The sequence below is a fragment of the Salmo salar genome, chromosome 19 (genome assembly GCF_965601325.2).
Source record: "Salmo salar chromosome 19, fSalSal1, whole genome shotgun sequence".
Taxonomy (NCBI): domain Eukaryota; kingdom Metazoa; phylum Chordata; class Actinopteri; order Salmoniformes; family Salmonidae; genus Salmo; species Salmo salar.
In genome coordinates, this window is record NC_138309.1 from 31,022,715 (window position 1) to 31,040,879 (window position 18,165).

The 18,165-nt window shown below is 41.9% G+C and overlaps 2 protein-coding genes across 4 annotated transcripts in view; both read left to right on the forward strand.

Moving 5' to 3' along the window:
• LOC106578679 (transcriptional repressor NF-X1) overlaps window positions 1-8,066 on the forward strand; it is a 28,328-nt gene extending 20,262 nt beyond the window's left edge. Inside the window, exons 20-24 of one of the 3 annotated variants that reach the window (XR_001322500.3) lie at window positions 699-814; window positions 1,895-1,961; window positions 2,651-2,796; window positions 3,006-3,113; window positions 7,663-7,797. Coding sequence is in view for 2 of the 3 variants with exons in the window: in XM_014157768.3 (XP_014013243.3) it covers window positions 699-797; window positions 1,895-1,961; window positions 2,651-2,796; window positions 3,006-3,113; window positions 7,663-7,738 (496 nt within the window). In the remaining variant the exon portion in view is untranslated. Of the gene's footprint in view, window positions 1-698; window positions 815-1,894; window positions 1,962-2,650; window positions 2,797-3,005; window positions 3,118-7,662 lie in introns of those variants that run through there. The other 2 variants (XM_014157768.3, XM_014157769.3) reach the window with 2 other exon arrangements.
• A 1,191-nt stretch (window positions 8,067-9,257) lies between these two features.
• The window catches only part of LOC106578675 (SWI/SNF-related matrix-associated actin-dependent regulator of chromatin subfamily D member 3), a 62,511-nt gene continuing 53,603 nt past the window's right edge, over window positions 9,258-18,165 (forward strand). Inside the window, exon 1 of the mRNA XM_014157755.3 lies at window positions 9,258-9,466. Coding sequence (XP_014013230.1) covers window positions 9,455-9,466 — 12 coding nt within the window. The 5' untranslated portion in view covers window positions 9,258-9,454. The remainder of the gene's footprint in view (window positions 9,467-18,165) is intronic.

Below are 18,165 nucleotides of genomic sequence, written 5' to 3' on the forward strand. Positions count from 1 at the left end.
GCATCGGCCCTTGCGAGTGCATAGGGTAGTAGGCTACAATTGCAAAAAAAAGAAATAGATATTACCTTTACTGATAGATTTAAGAAATGGCTACTAGCACTGGATATTATATTTAGTGTTAACTCTTAACACATTAGATCACTTTCACTTCCTCGGGGTGAATTGGGCCCAAAATACTTTGCATATGGTTTTAGTTCACATAAATAAGGCAAATTCATTTCTATTGAACAACAACATTCTGGAGTCATATTTTAAGAGTAAAATATAACAATACCCTATTGTCAACCCACAATTCATGACAATCACCGGATTCTTAGACATGTTAGATGAAACAACTAATTTTTTAAATAGCCTAACATCTCAGTATTCTATCATACCATCTAAAGCACTGTGAATGACTTTATAAAGTGATTACACATTTTTTTTCTGTTGCTTAACGCTGTGGGGGAAAAACCTGGTGTGACCAAACCATGTGCTGGTGCCAACAACTGAAAAGGTTAGTGGCACCAGGGGAAATGTTAGTTTGGAGCCCTGCACACAGACAGCCACTTGATAGCACGTTGCTTTAGGCTGTCTAACTGATTTTGTTTTCTTAAACTGTGCAGTCAACGTCAGAGCCTTTTCCTCTTCTAGTCTTCTTTAGATCAGTGGACCTTTAATGTCTGCCCATGTTTAGTTGTGTGTATGTGTCCTGACAGGCGATTGGCTGTGGCCCTGCAGATTTCTCCTTCAGTGGACCCCTTCAACATCCGCACCTCCTCCTCCACGTATAGTGACAGCCTCCGAGTAGATGCCAGGTGGTGTACCAATACATGTAATGTATTATTAATGCATGCCAAGCATGTTCTCAGATATTTTTCTTCGTGTGCATGTTATGGGGATAGTATTTCCCAATTTGAAGGCTAATTGATGGCACCGATGTACTTCGAGCCACTACCGGTGCCCTTTGAGACAACATTTTCACATTTCATTGATGGATCGTCTTTAAATCAAATCAAATTTTATTGGTCACATACACCTGGTTAGCAGATGTTAATGCGAGTGTAGCGAAATGCTTGTGCTTCTAGTTCCGACCGTGCAGTAATATCTAACAAGTAATCTAACAATTTCACAACTACCTTATACACACAAGTGTAAAGGAATGAATAAGAATATGTACATATAAATATATGGGGGTGCGGCATAGGCAAGATGCAGTAGATGGTATAGAGTACAGTACATGCATATGAGAAGTAATGTAGAGTATGTAAACATTATATAAAGCGCCATTGTTTAAAGTTACTAGCGATACATTTGTATACATTTTTTGTATTATTAAAGTGGCTAGAGATTTGAGTCAGTATGTTGGCAGCAGCCACTCAATGTTAGCGATGGCTGTTTAACAGTCTGATGGCCTTGAGATAGAAGCTGTTTTTCAGCCTCTCGGTCCCAGCTTTGATGCACCTGTACTGACCTCGCCTTCTGGATGGTAACAGTGTGAACAGGCAGTGGCTCGGGTGGTTGTTATCCTTGATGATCTTTTTGGCCTACCTGTGACATCGGGTGGTGTAGATGTCCTGGAGAGCAGGTAGTTTGCCCCCGGTGATGTGTTGTGCAGACCTCACTACCCTCTGGAGAGCCTTGTGGTTGTGGGCGTAGCAGCTGCCGTACCAGACGGTGATGCAGCCCGAATGAATGCTCTCGATTGTGCATCTGTAGAAGTTTGTGTTTTTGGTAACGAGCCAAAGTTCTTCATCCTCCTGAGGTTGAAGAGGCGCTGTTGCGCCTTCACCACTCTGTCTGTGTGGGTGGACCATTTCAGTTTGTTCGTAATGTGTACGCTGAGGAACTTAACTTTCTACCTTCTCCACTGCTTTACCACAACATAACGTATTTCTTATTTTTCCAAATTTAGAAAAGATCTGAAGTTTGTCAGCGAGGTTGAAGAGGAGATCAAGAATCTGGTTGAGTTGGCCAGCAAGGTAAGGGACCAATAGACTTAGGTTGTGTGCAGAATAACACCCTATTCCCTAAGAGCCCTATGGGTCGTGGTCAAAAGTAGTGCACTAAATAGGGAATAGGTTGCCATTTTGAACACAGATGGGGTGAATTTAACACAGAATTAAAGCACAGGGACAAGAATAAACACACGCCTCTTTGCCATGAAATGTCACCCACCACTTAAATTGAGTACAGTGTGTATTATTTAAGAGCAGTTAGATGAGATGGTGTTGGATTTAAATACTTTATACAGGGCCAGCATTTCCCATACATGACTGGGTTTCCCTAAACCGCTACCAGCTTACTAGAGGACCTTCAGTTTGCGTAGTCTGCATTTAGCTAAAAGCTTCTGGTCCCCTTAGTTGAAGCAGTGCAGGAAAGACTTTAAATATTTGAATGTCCTTGGGTATTACGATGGGTATTGATGATGTTCGCTAAAGGTTCTATTTGTCGTTGGTTATCCCTTTTGGTTCTGAACATTGGAAAATAGTACTTTAGTCAGCGTAATGTCCAGTGAATCAGCTTCGGTAGCTTGCGATGTTTATTAGGACAACATTTATTTAAACCTTAAATCAAATGGTAACTCGGAACAATCTTTCATAGTGGAAACATGAAGTCTTGAGTGACGTGTGTGTGTGTGTTTGTGTGTGTGTGTGTAACCCGTTTTCAGGGTAAACTGTCCAAGAGGAGCCACTGCTTCCCGCCCATGAACAGAGAGCACAGGAAGATAGTCCACGAGCTGGCTGAGGTCTACAACGTAGAGAGCGTGAGCTACGACAGTGAGCCCAAACGCAACGTGGTTATCACCGCCGTCAGGTAACGCCTCCACATGCGCATTACAATCTATGACAATCTCAAAATAGATGCATGTTGTAGCTTTAAAAATACTTTGTAAATACTGTCTGTGCAACAGTATCAGCTGGGTATATTTTGTATGAAGGGATGTGTATTGTGAACAATTCAGACAGTGCTGTGCCTCTGCTATTCTGAGGATATGCTGTAACTGTACTTTTTCCTGTGTGCAGGGGGAAGTCTGCCTGTCCTAACTCAACCCTGACATCCCTGATAGAGAGAGATACAGGGGTCTCAAGGGCTCCCCCACCCATTGCCCATATCAAACAACATAGCAGCAAGTAGGCATGCATCTTTGCACTCACACATTGAAATCAATCAAATGTATTTATAAAGCCCTTCTTACATCAGCTGATGTCACAAAGTGTTGTACCCAGCCTAAAACCCCAAACGGCATGCAATGCAGGTGTAGAAGCACGGTGGCTAGGAAAGACTCCCTAGAAAGGCCAGAACCTAGGGAGGAACCAGGCTATGAGGGGTGGCCAGTCCTCTTCTGGCTGTGCCAGGAGGAGATTATAACAGAACATGGCCAAGATGTTCAAATGTTCATAGATGACCAGCAGGGTCTAATAATAATAATCAGTGGTTGTCGAGGGTGCAACAAGTCAGCACCTCAGGAGTAAATGTCAGTTGGCTTTTCATAGCCAATCATTCAGAGTATCTACTGCTCCTGCTGTCTCTAGAGAGTTGAAAACTGCAGGTCTGGGACAGGTAGCACGTCCGGTGAACAGGTCAGGGTTCCATAGCCGCAGGCAGAACCCTTGAAAGTGGAGCAGCAGCACGGCCAGGTGGACTGGGGACAGCAAGATGTTATCAGGCCAGGTAGTCCTGAGGCATGGTCCTAGGGCTCAGGTCCTCCGAGAGAGAGAATTACAGAGAGCATTCTTAAATTCACACAGGACACCGGATAAGATTGGAGAAATACTCCAGATATAACAGACTGACCCTAGCCCCCCCCCCCCCCCCCAACACACAAACTACTGCAGCATAAATACTGGAGGCTGAGACAGGAGGGGTCGGGAGACACTGTGGCCCCATCCGACGATACCCCCGGACAGGGCCAAACAGGCAGGATATAACCCCACCCACTTTGCCAAAGCACAGCCCCCACACCACTAGAGGGATAACTTCAACCACCAACTTACCATCCTGAGACGGGGCCAAATATAGCCCACAAAGATCTCCGCCACGCACAACCCAAGGGGGGGGCACCAACCTGGACAAGAAGACCATGTCAGTGACTCAACCCACTCAAGTGACGCACCCCTCCTAGGGACGGCATGGAAGAGCACCAGTAAGCCAGTGACTCAGCCCCTGTAATAGGGTTAGAGGCAGAGAATCCCAGTGGAGAGAGGGGAACCAGCCAGGCAGGGGCGGTTCGTCGCTCCAGTGCCTTTCCGTATCACCTTCACACTCCTGGGCCAGACTACACTCAATCATAGGACCTACTGAAGAGATGAGTCTTCAATTAAGACTTAAAGGTTGAGACCGAGTCTGCGTCTCTCACATGGATAGGCAGACCATTCCATAAAAATGGAGCTCCTATAGGAGAAAGCCCTTCCTCCAGCTGTTTGCTTAGAAATTCTAGGGACAATTAGGAGGCCTGCGTCTCGTGACCGTAGCGTACGTGTAGGTATGTACGGCAGGAACAAATCGGAAAGATGGGTAGGAGCAAGCCCATGTAATGCTTTGTAGTTTAGCAGTAAAACCTTTAAATCAGCCCTTGCCTTAACAGGAAGCCAGTGTAGCGAGGCTAGCACTGGAGTAATATGATCCATTTTTTTGGTTCTAGTCAAGATTCTAGCAGCCGTGTTTAGCACTAACTGAAGTTTATTTAGTGCTTTATCTGGGTAACCGGAAAGTAGAGCATTGCAGTAGTCTAACCTAGAAGTGACAAAAGCATGGATACATTTTTCTGCATCATTTTTGGACAAAGTGTCTGATTTTTGGAATGTTAGAGATGGAAAAAAGCTGTCCTTGAAACAGTCTTCATATGTTCGTCAAAAGAGAGATCAGGGTCCAGAGTAACGCCGAGGTCCTTCAGTTTTATTTGAGATGACTGTACAACCATCAAAATGAATTGTCAGATTCAACAGAAGATCTTTGATTCTTGGGACATAGAACAAGCATCTCTGTTTTGTCCGAGTTTAAAAGTAGAAAATTTGCAGCCATCCACTTATGTCTGAAACGCAGGATTCCAGGGAGGGCAATTTTGGGGCTTCACCATGTTTCATCAAAATGTACAGCTGTGTCATCCGCATAGCAGTGAAAGGTAACATTGTTTTTACGAATGACATCACCAAGAGGTAAAATATATATATATATATATATATATATATATATATATATATATATATATATATATATATATATATATATATATATATATATATAGTGAAAACAATAGTGGTCCTAAAACGGAACCTTGAGGAACACTGACATTTACAGTTGATTTGTCAGTGGACAAACCATCCACAGAGACAAACTGATATCTTTCCGACAGATAAGATCTAAACAGGCCAGAACTTGTCCGTGTAGACCAATTTGGGTTTCCAATATCTCCAAAAGAATGTGGTGATTGATGGTATCAAAAGCAGCGCTAAGGTCTAGGAGCATGAGGACGGATGCAGAGCCTCGGTCTGACGCCATTAAAAGGTAATTTACCACCTTCACAAGTGCAATCTCAGTGCTATGATGGGGTCTAAAACCAGACTGAAGCGTTTCGTATACATTGTCTTCAGGAAGGCAGTGAGTTGCTGCGCAACAGCTTTTTCAAAAAAATTGAGAGGAATGGGAGATTCAATATAGGCCGATTTTAGTTATTTTTATTTTCTGGGTCAATGTTTGGCTTTTTCAAGAGGCTTTATTACTGCCACTTTTAGTGAGTTTGGTACACATCCGGTGGATAGAGAGCCATTTATTATGTTCAACATAGGAGGGTCAAGCACAGGAAGCAGCTCTTTCAGTAGTTTAGTTGGAATAGGGTCCAGTATGCAGCTTGAAGGTTTAGAGGCCATGATTATTTTCATCAATGTGTCAAGAGTTGTGGAGACTCAGGACAACTGAGCTTTGGAGGAATATGCAGATTTAAAGAGGAGTCTGTAATTTGCTTTCTAATGATTTACATTTTAGTCCTTTAGCAGACGCTCTTATCCAGAGCGACTTACAGTAGTGCATTCATACATTTCATAAATGTTTTCCGTACTGGTCCCCCGTGGGAATCGAACCCACAACCCCGGCGTTGCAAACACCATGCTCTACCATTTGAGCCACACGGATCATGATCTTTTCCTCAAAGAAGTTCATGAATTTATCACTGCTGAAGGGAAAGCCATCCTCTCTTGGGGAATGCTGTGTTTTAGTTAGCTTTGCGACAGTATCAAAAATACATTTTGGATTGTTCTTATTTTCCTCAAGTTGGAAAAATAGGATGGTCGAGCAGCAGTGAGGGCCCTTCGATTCAGCACAGTACTGTCTTTCCAAGCCAGTCGGAAGACTTCCAGTTTAGTGTAGCGCCATTTCTGTTCCAATTTTCTGGAAGCTTGCTTCAGAGCTCGGGTATTTTCTGTATACCAGGGAGCTAGTTTCTTATGACAAATGTTTTTAGGGGTGTGACTGCATCTAGGGTATTATGCAAAATGTATTTTTTTCTTTTTTTTGTAAATTGAAATTTGCTATCATAAATGTTAGCAACACCTCCGCCTTTGCAGGATGCGTGGGGGATATGGTCACTAGTGTAACCAGGAGGTGAGGCCTCATTTAACACCGTAAATTCATCAGGCTTAAGCCATGTTTCAGTCAGGCCAATCACATCAAGATTATGATCAGTGATTAGTTAATTGACTAACTGCCTTGGAAGTGAGGGATCTAACATTAAGTAGCCCTATTTTGAGATGTGAGGTATCACGATCTCTTTCAATAATGGCAGGGATGGAGGAGGTCTTTATTCTAGTGAGATTGCTAAGGCGAACACTGCCATGTTTAGTTTTGCCCAACCTAGGTCGAGGCACAGACACGGTCTCAATGGGGATAGCTGAACTGACTACACTGACTGTGCTAGTGGCAGACTCCACTAAGCTGGCAGGCTGACTAAGAGCCTGCTGCCTGGCCTGCACCCTATCTCATTGTGGGGCTAGGGGAGTTAGAGCCCTGTCTATGTTCGTAGATAAGATGAACGCACCCCTCCAGCTAGGATGGAGTCCGTCACTCCTCAACAGGCCAGGCTTGGTCCTGTTTATGGGTGAGTCCCAGAAAGAGGGCCAATTATCTACAAATTCTATCTTTTGGGAGGGGCAGAAAAGTTTTCAACCAGCGATTGAGTTGTGAGACTCGGCTGTAGGGGGAGTGATGAGCTCTAACTGGGAGGGGGCCAGAGACAATTACTCGATGCCGACATGTCTTTCTAGCTGATTTACACGCTGAAGCTATGTTGTGCTTGGTGACCTCTGACTGTTTCATCCTAACATCGTTGGTGCCGACGTGGATAAAAAATATCCCTATAATCTCTACACTTGTCAGTTTTAGCTTTAGCCAGCACCATCTTCAGATTAGCCTTAACGTCGGTAGCCCTGCCTCCTGGTAAACAATGTATGATCGCTGGATGATTCGTTTTAAGTCTAGTACTGTGGGTAATGGAGTCGCCAATGACTAGGATTTTCAATGAAAGACTCCTCACTCCACACACTGAAAGACTCCGCACACACACAGGCCTAAATTGGAACTGAGGACATGGGCCTGAATTGGACCTTAGTTTGTAGGCTCTCAATGTCCCAATGACTTGTAACTATCCAGCTACAGCTAGTTAACTGTGGTTCTTGTGTTTGTCATCAGGACTGATGGTGTGAGCAGCTGGTCCAAGGCGGTCAAGGAAGAGCCGGCGATCGACTACTTCGATGTCCAGGATTAATAAAGGCCCAAAACAAGCAAACCTCGAAGTAATAATAGTAAATAATGTATCTGCTGCTCCAAGATGGTCTGAAATCTGTAATGCCATCTCACCTCATTTGTTGTTTGCCTTCAAGAGAAAATATCACTGCAATACTATTTTAGTTTTGTAACCAAGTGAAAAGTGTTTAACTGCCATATGCAAATACCATGAGCGAATCTCCAGACTTTCAAAATAATCATGGATTGCATTTGAATAGTTAACCATTTTCACTAGTTCTCAAAGTGCAATTGTTGTATTCTGAGGGGACATGCCATACCTTATTTCAATAAAGCAATTTTTCAATGGTGTTGATGCTTTACTTTAACAATATAATGCAGAGAACCTGTATTCACATTGTTAGAAATGCTATAAAACTACACAAGATAATACTTTATGAAAATATAATCAGGTGTTTTTTAAAATGAAAGGCTTACTTATGTTCTGTAATGTAATCTTTAAAGTTTGTTATTTTGGCCATGATCAATTGGGTTGCATTTAACTATCAACATTATGATGCTCAGGTGATATATATTTTCTGAACAACAAAAAAACGCAACAACAAAAGTGTTGGTTTCATGTGCTGAAATAAAATATTCCAGATATGTTCCATATGCACAAAGTGTATTTCTCTCAAATGTTGTGCACAAATGTGTTTACATCCCTATTACTGAGCATTTCTCCTTTGCCAAGATAACCCATCCACCTGACAGGTGTAGCATATCAAGAAGCTGATTAAACAGTGTGATCATTACACGGGTGCACCTTGTGCTGGGGACAAAAGGCCTCTCTAAAATGGTCAGTTTTGTCACACAACCCAATGCCAAAGCTGTCTTAAGTTTTGAGGGAATGTGCAATTGGCATGCTGACTGCAAGAATGTCCACCAGAGCTGTTGCCAGATAATTAAATGTTAATTTCTCTACCATAAGCCACCTCCAACGTCGTCGTTTAAGAAAATTTGGCAGTATGTCCAACCAGCCTCAACCACAGACCAAGTAATCATGCCAGCCCAGGACCTCCACAATCCGGCTTCTTCACCTGCGGGATTGTCTGAGACCAGACATATGGACTGCTGATGAAACAGGAGTATTTCTGTCTGTATTAAAGTCCTTTTGTGGGGAAAAACTCCTGATTGGCTGGACCTGGCCCCCCACCCATGGCTGCGCCCTGCCCATTCATGGAAAATACATAGATTAGGGCATTATTTATTTATTTAAATTGACTGATTTCATTATATGAATTATAACTCAGTAAAATCGTTTAAGTATAATTTCCACTGCATCTTTCAAAAAACGCGCTACAGACAGCTCGTCATCCTTTGTGCCTTTTTCATTAAACCATTTGCATTAAGAGACTAACATTCCCTAACGGTTTACATCTCTTGTGAAATATTTTAGTGGGCAGACAGTGTGTGTGTGTCAACGGCAAAAGCGGTAATTTGATGACACTCCCTCCCTGCTAGTCGCAATTTTTTATTATATTTTATCTCCAGCAGACCCCGCGCCTGCGCTTCTTGAAACGAACTAAGCTTCACCAGACCCCGCTCCATCCCCTACTGTGTCTACAGTTGCCGATGTACCAGTCTACCTAATGGGGGAGTGATAGAGTAGGGGTGTGGAAGTTGAGGAGTGAACACCGCACAGATCTTCAGGAACATTATTTCAGTTTGCTTGGAGTGCACAGACTGGATCTCAGCAATGGAGAGAAAGGTAAGAGTTGTGCCCGCAGCACACTTTTTGTTGTATTGTCTTGACATCTGTTTTCTGTTATACTATGTGCTCACCCTGCATAGTGAGAATAATTTATTTTCCACCATTATAGAACTCATTCTGCGTTGCCAAGCCCACGGCACCAGAAGGCATATTGCCAGCCGGATTAGTGCGCACAGTAGTTTTCGACTGGGTCTAGTTGATTGTGAATTTGAAAATCTTTTTTTTATGATGAATTGTTTAATCTACCCTTTCATTTCCATCATTATTCCACGAAAAGCCTATGTTTGTATGTTATTGATTGACAATCCTACCGCATGTAACCAACTTGAAAATATGGGTGTATGTATGCATCATCATTATACAGCAGGCCAGGCTATACAATAATTGCACCTCACCCCGCCTTAGTCTCGAAAACCCGACTATAGGCAACACAGTGACTACGTTCGGTTTTTCAAGACTACTCACCCCTCCCTTGAACCTCCACCCCTCGCCGTTTTCACCCACTGCAGACACGGCCGGCTTGTTAACCTTGACTTGTGTGAGAAACAGACACTTGATTAGAAATAAGGTGGATGCACACTGTATCCGAATCGAGAGTACACCGACAGACGAGACAACACTCCCCTTCTCTGTTTGACGCATGTAGAACAACAAACGTGTGAAATTACTCTCATTCACTGCTCTCTTCTGCCTATGCCCTATGGCTATGAATTAGGCTAGATGAAATTGACATGGACTTTAGCCTATTTGTTGTGTTGTATGACTACAATTCCCACGTTACATCAAGTGTCCTAAAACCTATTTACATGGTAGCTACATTAATAGTTAGTTTGTAGGTTGTGCAATTATACAATACACAAATAATTGTATAATAAAGGCCCGAATGCTGCCGTTTTTATACCAATATCAAATCATTTCTGGTTAACAATTAAGTGCCTTGCTGTAATAGTTTTACATTAAAACTGACAAATCTCTTTTTAACTAAAAACTATTTCTCAAAGCAAGAATTTAGCTCGGACTGTGTGAGTGGGGAAGAGAACTGAAAACGATCTGTTATTGGCAGAGAGGTTTGGAACTATCTCTGTTATTGATTTATTAACCAATTTACTGTATGGTGATGTCACCAGGCATGCCGAAACTCCTGCCCATGCAAACCACTACAGAAGGTCCTGTGTAGATTGATAGGTACTGGTTGAAAATACAGACTTGCCTAGTTAAATAACACTTTTCCATTGTTAGTTCCATCAGCTGTTGTACAATATGATACACAACACAGGAAAAACAGACTACTCTGGGCCTTTAACATAAGATTTGTAAACAAACCCCAATTGTGGCTTCACACCCACCCACTCACTCACTATGTAATTATTGTTTTAGATTAGAATATTTAATTATCCTCATTTGCAAATGCTTGAAAGTGTGTATACCACAAACGGGCGACAGTTGTAAGTATTGAGTACTGTTTAATAATTGTAATTTCACTGTACCTAAACTGCCTTTGTGGTTTTTGGGAATTGAATGTAAAGTGGGACCACTATGGGTCGGTAAGCAGCCTTATTGAACCCACTGCTCTGAGAATTATCCCAAGCTTATCATCAAGTTCTTTATCGTTGGTGGATATGTTTCTCAGCTGTAATGGTAGACCAATTTTTTGGGGGGGAGACAATATAAGACAATATACTAGAACAATATATTAGAACATATATTCAACCTTTATTTGCAAGTGTGTCTCTTTATCCTGTTAGGATTGTGTTGGTTTAGTGATGTAAGGGGGTGGTAGTTCAGTAGGCCTCAATGTAGGCCACAGTAGACTGGTAGGGGATGAAGGCTCATAATAATGGCTGGAGAAGAGTGAATGGAATGGTATCAAACACATGGAAACCACATGTTTGATGTATTTGATACCATTCATTCCATTCCCGCCATTACTATGAGCCCGCCCTCCCCAATTAAGGTGCTGCAAGCTGCCTATGATGTGGGCCTTTCCTTTGCCTGTGGCTCAGTGGTGTTTGCAGAGACAGGGACATGTGGAATGCACTATAGCATTCTGGCCTCAGAAGCCTTCTGCATCGATGCATAGCAGGATCTCATGAAAAGGGCAGGAGCACAGAATCAAGCTCCTATCTATATCTACTGTATTTTGGGGTCTTGATTAGTTGTAATGTTAATACTCACTGTGAGACTAGTGCTAGGAGTAGCTGTGTGAGATGCAGTACACGTTTAGACTGTGCAAAGCTGTCATTAATGCAAAGGGTGGCTACTTTGAAGAATCTCAAATATAAAATATATTTTGATTTGTTGAACACTTTTTTTGGGTTACTACATGATTCCATATGTGTTATTTCATAGTTGTGAGGTCTTCACAATTATTCTACAATGTAGAAAATAGAAAAAATAAAGACAAATCTTTGAATGGGTAGGTGTATCCAAACTTTTGACTGGTACTGTATGTGGCACTTTCACTTGGTCTTTTAGCAAAACACTGTCAACTAGATCTGTGGCTCTGAATGTAGTGGTGGCATTTGTATTGATGATTATGTGTCCTATTTTGCTGCAAAGCATGTAAGTTAGAGGGCTATTTGTTTAAAGCTTTATAATTCACTATCCTAACATATTATATGTTATTAGAAACAACTGCTGTGGTCGTGATGAAGTTTTCAATCCAATGCATTTTGGTGATATGTATGCTCGGCATTCCATTCTTCCCTTGTGCTTAGATTCCATCAAGACAAAAAACAACAGTGGATTTCCATGCTTTAACCCGGTTGGAATGTGTGGCTTCTGTACTGTCCCTAGTGCAGAGTCAGCATTTCACCTTGCAATGTGTGGAGCTGCTGAAAAGTTTTCATTGGAAAATTAGTTGCAACGGCTAATGTGGCCTAAGAGTGGGAGGGCAAAAACCTCACACCAAGGCTGCAGCATAAAGCACAAACTTTTGAAAGATGATTTAAGTTTGGTTTACGTGTTGTTGTCTATGTACAGAAGAGGCGTGGAAGTTGTGGCGTGTGATGTCACTGTATAGGCTAGACATGACCCCCGAGAGTCAGCAGCAGTCATTGGTACAGACCAGTTTGTGAGCAGATCTTTTTACATCCACCTAATGTTTAAGCTAAGGGCTGTGAGTAGGGTAAACTGATCCTAGATCTGTAGTTAGGGGCAGCCTCTACCTCGAGCCCTGAGAGAGGGAGTCAGATGATCCACCCTGCTGCACCCTGTTAAAAGTCTGCGGAGAGAGATAAAGTCCTATTTGTATGCATGGGACTGTCACACCTCAAGAGGCCTGATGGAGTAGCTGCTTTCTTTTCACTGTACTGGATGCTTGAACATTAATAGAATCCCTCTACATCTCCCTCTCGCTCCTTCCCTCTTTCCATCTCTCCCTCCCTCCCTCTCTCCCTCTGTTCTGTTGAATCCAGAATACCGGTAGACAGATGACCCATCTTTCCAACAAGAGAGATGGAGGAGGAAAGTTTTGGTCGAGGGCCCATAGTTTTATTTTAGCTCATGACTAATGGTTTGGCTTCACAGCAGAACTTCTTCAGAACATGGCTTATACTGTACTTGAATGTAAGTACAGTATTGGTAATATCTTGACCCACTTTCTGTCATCCGGTTCAAGGCATTTCAGATTCTGCAATGACCTTGGATAACATGGGTCTAGGTGCCTTTGCAAGTCTTTGAAGCTTTGCCATAGGCCCTCAGTTAAAACTTGGACACATTTGGACCCCTCTCCCCAAATATTAGGTAACCCTATTGAATGGTCCATGGCTTTTGTGTTTAGGATTACTTGCAGGGAGAACTGGACAATGAGCACTTCCTTATTTGGCTGGCAAGGAAAGCCCTGGGCATATGAAAGAAGGGCCAAGCTTTTGTTACCTAGGAAACGAGCTACAGTATTGGCTTGGTAGACTTGGACTTGATAAGAAATGCTAAACTCACTGAAAGTTTGAATGTACAGAAAAAATGACATGCTAGAATAGTGTGCAAGTCAACATTATACAATACAGGAGGGGTCTTTCCACGAATTAGGTGCCTTTTTAAGAAGTGTAACCTAATTTTAACATTCTGTCATAAAGAGCAGAATCTCAAGAGGTTCAATACAAAAATTACTATAGTAAGTGCCTATTAAGTGAAAAAAGGTTAACCGTAACAGGGTTGATAATACATTTTTCAATCAGCCATAAATCCCCTTGTGACAGGGTGAATGAAAGCTTGTTGTGTGCAACAGGGAGTGGCAATTGATTGCAAAAAATGCGATTGTTAAAGCATTTCTTTCCTGTCTAACACAGGATTGACGTGTTATCGACCTGCTCAGTTTTCCACCACAAAACACCAGCAAATGGCCAAAAAGAGTAAAACCAGCTCAACTGCATTTACTCTATGATTTGACTATTGGATGTTCCAATGTTTCTTTTAACAAAAATATTTTTAAAAGGAAGTCTTACCGCACAGGATTAAGTGGGTTAAAATCTTCCTAGAAGTGACAAAGGGTTGACGGAGGGACATGTCAAACTACTGAATTTTGACACTTTAGCAAGCCTTTATTAATATAAAAAATCGGATTTATTGAATTATCCATGTGGTCAATATTAAAGGGCACTACATTTAATATAACTTGCTTTTCAAATCCAATATTGGTACACTTTCTACGCAAAAGGCACTTTTTTCATGGAACGACCCGGCTCCCATACTGTATGTGGCATTTCTTTAAATTTTTGTCATTTTAGCAGATGCTCTTATCCAGAGCAATTTACAGGAGCAATTAAGGTTAAGTGCCTTGCTCAAGGGCACATTGACAGATCTTTTCACCTAGTCGGCTCGAGGATTCTGACATTTTGGTTACTGGCCCAACGCTCTAAAGAGCAGGGCTACAGCACACAGAGCTATCGTAGACAACCCTGATGCTACGGCCCGAAGACATGAATAAGTACAAGAAGGCCCGCTATGACCTCCGCAGAGTCATCAAACAAGCTAAAGGACAATATAGGAATAAGGTGGAATCATATTACACAGGCTCCAACACCCGTCACATGTGGCAGAGGCTACAGTCCATTACGAACTGCAAAGGAAGACCCAACCGTGATCTGCCCAACAATGCCTCTCTATCAGACGAACTCAATGCATTTTATGCACGCTTTGACAACAACAACATTGAGCCGGGTGTGAGGGCCGTCACCGACCCAGAGGACTGGGTGATCTCGCTTTCCGACGTGAGATGGGTCTTTAATCAGGTCAACACCAGCAAGGCCGCGGGCCCCGGCGGTATTCCAGGGTGCATTCTCAGAGCATGCACAGAACAGCTGGCAGGCATATGCACGGTCATTTTCAACATCTCCTTGTCCCAGTCTGTAATCCCCACATGTTTTAAGATGACCACAATCATCCCTGTTCCTCAGAACTCTAAGGCTTCCTGACACTATGATTACCGCCCTGTAGCGCTCACTTCTGTAATCATGAAGTACTTTGATAGGCTGGTTATGGCAGCCTCTCAAACAGAATGCTGTTCATTGACTACAGCTAAGCGTTCAACACCATTCTCCCCTCCAAGCTTGTCACCAAGCTTAGGACTCTGGGTCTGAACACCTCCCTCTGCAACTGGATTCTGGACTTCCTGACGGGCCGAAACCAGGTGCTAGAGGTAGGTTACATCACCTCTACCACACTGATCCTCAACACAGGGGCCCCACAGGGTGTGTGCTTAGTCCCCTCCTGTACTCCCTGTTCACCCACGACTGCGTGGCCACGCACGACTCCAACACCATTATCAAGTTTGCTGATAACACGACTGTGGTAGGCCTGATCACCGGCGACGATGAGTCAGCCTGTACGGAGGAGGTCAGTGACCTGGCAGTGTGGTGTCGGAACAACAACCTCAACGTCAGCAAGACCAAGGAGCTGATCGTGGACTACAGGAAACGGGCCATAGACTATTTTCTCTGCTGCCGCACGGCAATAGGTACCGGTTCATCAAGTCTGACACCAACAGCCTCTTGAACAGCTTCTATCCCCAAGCAATACAACTGATAAATAGATAATAAAATAGCTACACAGACCGAGTTTACCTTGTCTCTTTGCACACTCACAGGCAGTGGTGCAAAATGTTCTAAATTCTCATACTTGAGTAAAAGTAAAGATACCTTAATAGACAATGTCTAAAGTAAAAGTAGGTAAGAAGTATTTCTCTAAAAGTAAGTCTAAAAGTATTTGGTTTTAAATATACTTACGTATCAAAAGTAAATGTAATTGCTAAAATGTACTTAAGTATCAAAAGTAGAAGTAAAAGTATGAATATTTTAAAATTCCTTATATTAAGCAAACCAGACGGCACCATTTTCTTGTTTTTGAAATTTACGGATAGCCAGGGTCACCCTCTAACACTCAGACATCATTTAAAAACAAAGCATTTGTGTTTAGTGAGACCGCCAGATCAGAGGCAGTAGGGATGACCGGGGTGTTCTCTTGATAAGTGTGCGAATTGGACAATTTTTTTTGTCCTGCTAAGCATTAAAAATTTAAAGAGTACTTTTGGGTGGCAGGGAAAATGTATGGAGTAAAAAAGTACAGAATTTTCTTTAGGAATGTAGTGAAGTAAAAGTTGTCAAAAATATTAATAGTAAAGTAAAGTACAGATACGTAAGTAAAGTACAGATACCCCAAAAAATGACTTAAAACCTCTTAAGGATCAACCCCTTTTAAAAAAAAGTTTCATCTAAAATGACATACCCAAATCTAACTGCCCGTGGCTCAGGCATTGAAGCAAGGATATGCATATTCTTGATACCATTTGAAAGGAAAAACTTTGAAGTTTGTGGAAATGTGAAATTAATGTAGGAGAATAGAACACATTACATCTGGTAAAAGAAAATACAAAGAAAAAAACAACCATTGAAATGCAAGAGAAAAGTCACCACATATTCAGCTAGGAAGCTGGAGGTAATTTAGATGGTGTCCACAAGAGGGCAACAGTGTATGTGCAACGTTTCAGACTGATAACGTCAAGAATGAGCAAGCTACATGTATGAAGTCACCCATGTGTCCTTCATGATTTGCCCAAATGTACCCAAGTGGCCTCCAAGTGGCCAAATTGATAAATTGATACATTTTCAAGAACATAACTATAGAAAACATACAAAAATGCTATGCTAATAAAAAATAATAGTTTACACACCCCCAGGAATGTCATACATTATGGATCATTAGCCTCCCTACATAAAATGTACTAACAGGAAACGCGACAAGAATGCTGATCCAATGTCTCCACAGAAGTGAAATATTTAAGATAAGGGCCAAGTTAGCAGCCAACACTGATCTAATGTCATAAGTGAACAAACCACACAAAGTAAAAAAATATATATAAAAAAATGTACACACTATTTACAATTACAGTATTTAGAACACAAGATTGTGCTGCTGGTCCCAAGTCTCTTTCTGCTGTAAGGCACTTACCATCCTCTACTTGTAGGCTGGCTGGGTATTCACACCTCTAGATGGCCAGGCGGGGATTTGTTGTGGAGCCAGAGAGAGCAGCAGTCAGACTAAGTGGAGGATGGAGGACTTGAATGTGGTCTCTTTGAAGTCAGTCTTTACCACTATTGAAGTTTTTTTTTTTTTTTATCAGTAAGAACTCAAGTGTAATACTTGTTTTATTGAACCTTTATTTTAGCAATACATCAAATAAACAACACATCTATAAACATATATTATATAGAGTGGAGAACACTGTGGTGAAGGTTGTGTACCAATTTTTAATTTTTTTATTTTTATTAACCTTTATTTAACTAGGCAAGTCAGTTAAGAACAAATTCTTATTTACAATGACAGCCTACCGGGGAACTGTGGGTTAACTGCCTTGTTGATGATACGATACGATAGAAAATAATAGGCCTAGACTTGATTTATTGCATGTTTCTGATCATTGATAGATGAGCAAACAAATTAATGAGCTACCACCTCCACGTACTTAATTGCCCAGCCAGAGACCAATTAACCTTTACAGAAGAGATTCAGTGAAACAAAATCACATTGACTGATTATCAGACAAGTCACAGGCTTTTGGTAGGGAGTAGGCTACTAAGCAAGAGAAGAGTAAAACAATCCACTTGTTAAGCTACATAACATGCAACATTTTCTAATTAGTGCTAATAGAGCCAACTTGACTAAAGAGGATGAGCAGCACTCACCTCAACTCAGTTAACATATCACGATTAGATAACTTTGGCAGTTTCAGTAAGCACAGTACCTGTCAGAGTGTAATGTGTGCCAAAGCCTCTTCAGCATTACGGCTATGCAGACTGCCGTTTTTGTGTTTAGGCTATACTTTTTCAAAATGACAAGGACAAGTTTGTCGGACAACAACAATAGAATGTTCATTAATGTTCATGATTTAATGGGTGCCAAAGCTGGTAAGATGAAAGGGTAAGTTTATACTGAGGGGTTGGCTGGACTTTTAAACACATTACTGCAATGATGACTGGGTTGGTTGGCAGAAATAAAAGTACAGGTCTTGTTGCCAGAAATACCTTTCAGATAAAATAAAAAAAAGTAAGCAAAAAGTTGCCGGGTTTTCTGTCTGAGACAGCCTGTCTGGGTTCACCAAGGCTGACCTATTTAAATGCAAACGCTCAGTACTGCGTCACTGCCATGTCCCCCAGAGCCATGCATCCAGAAAGAGTGTGCAGCCAGACAGTGTGCAGTGC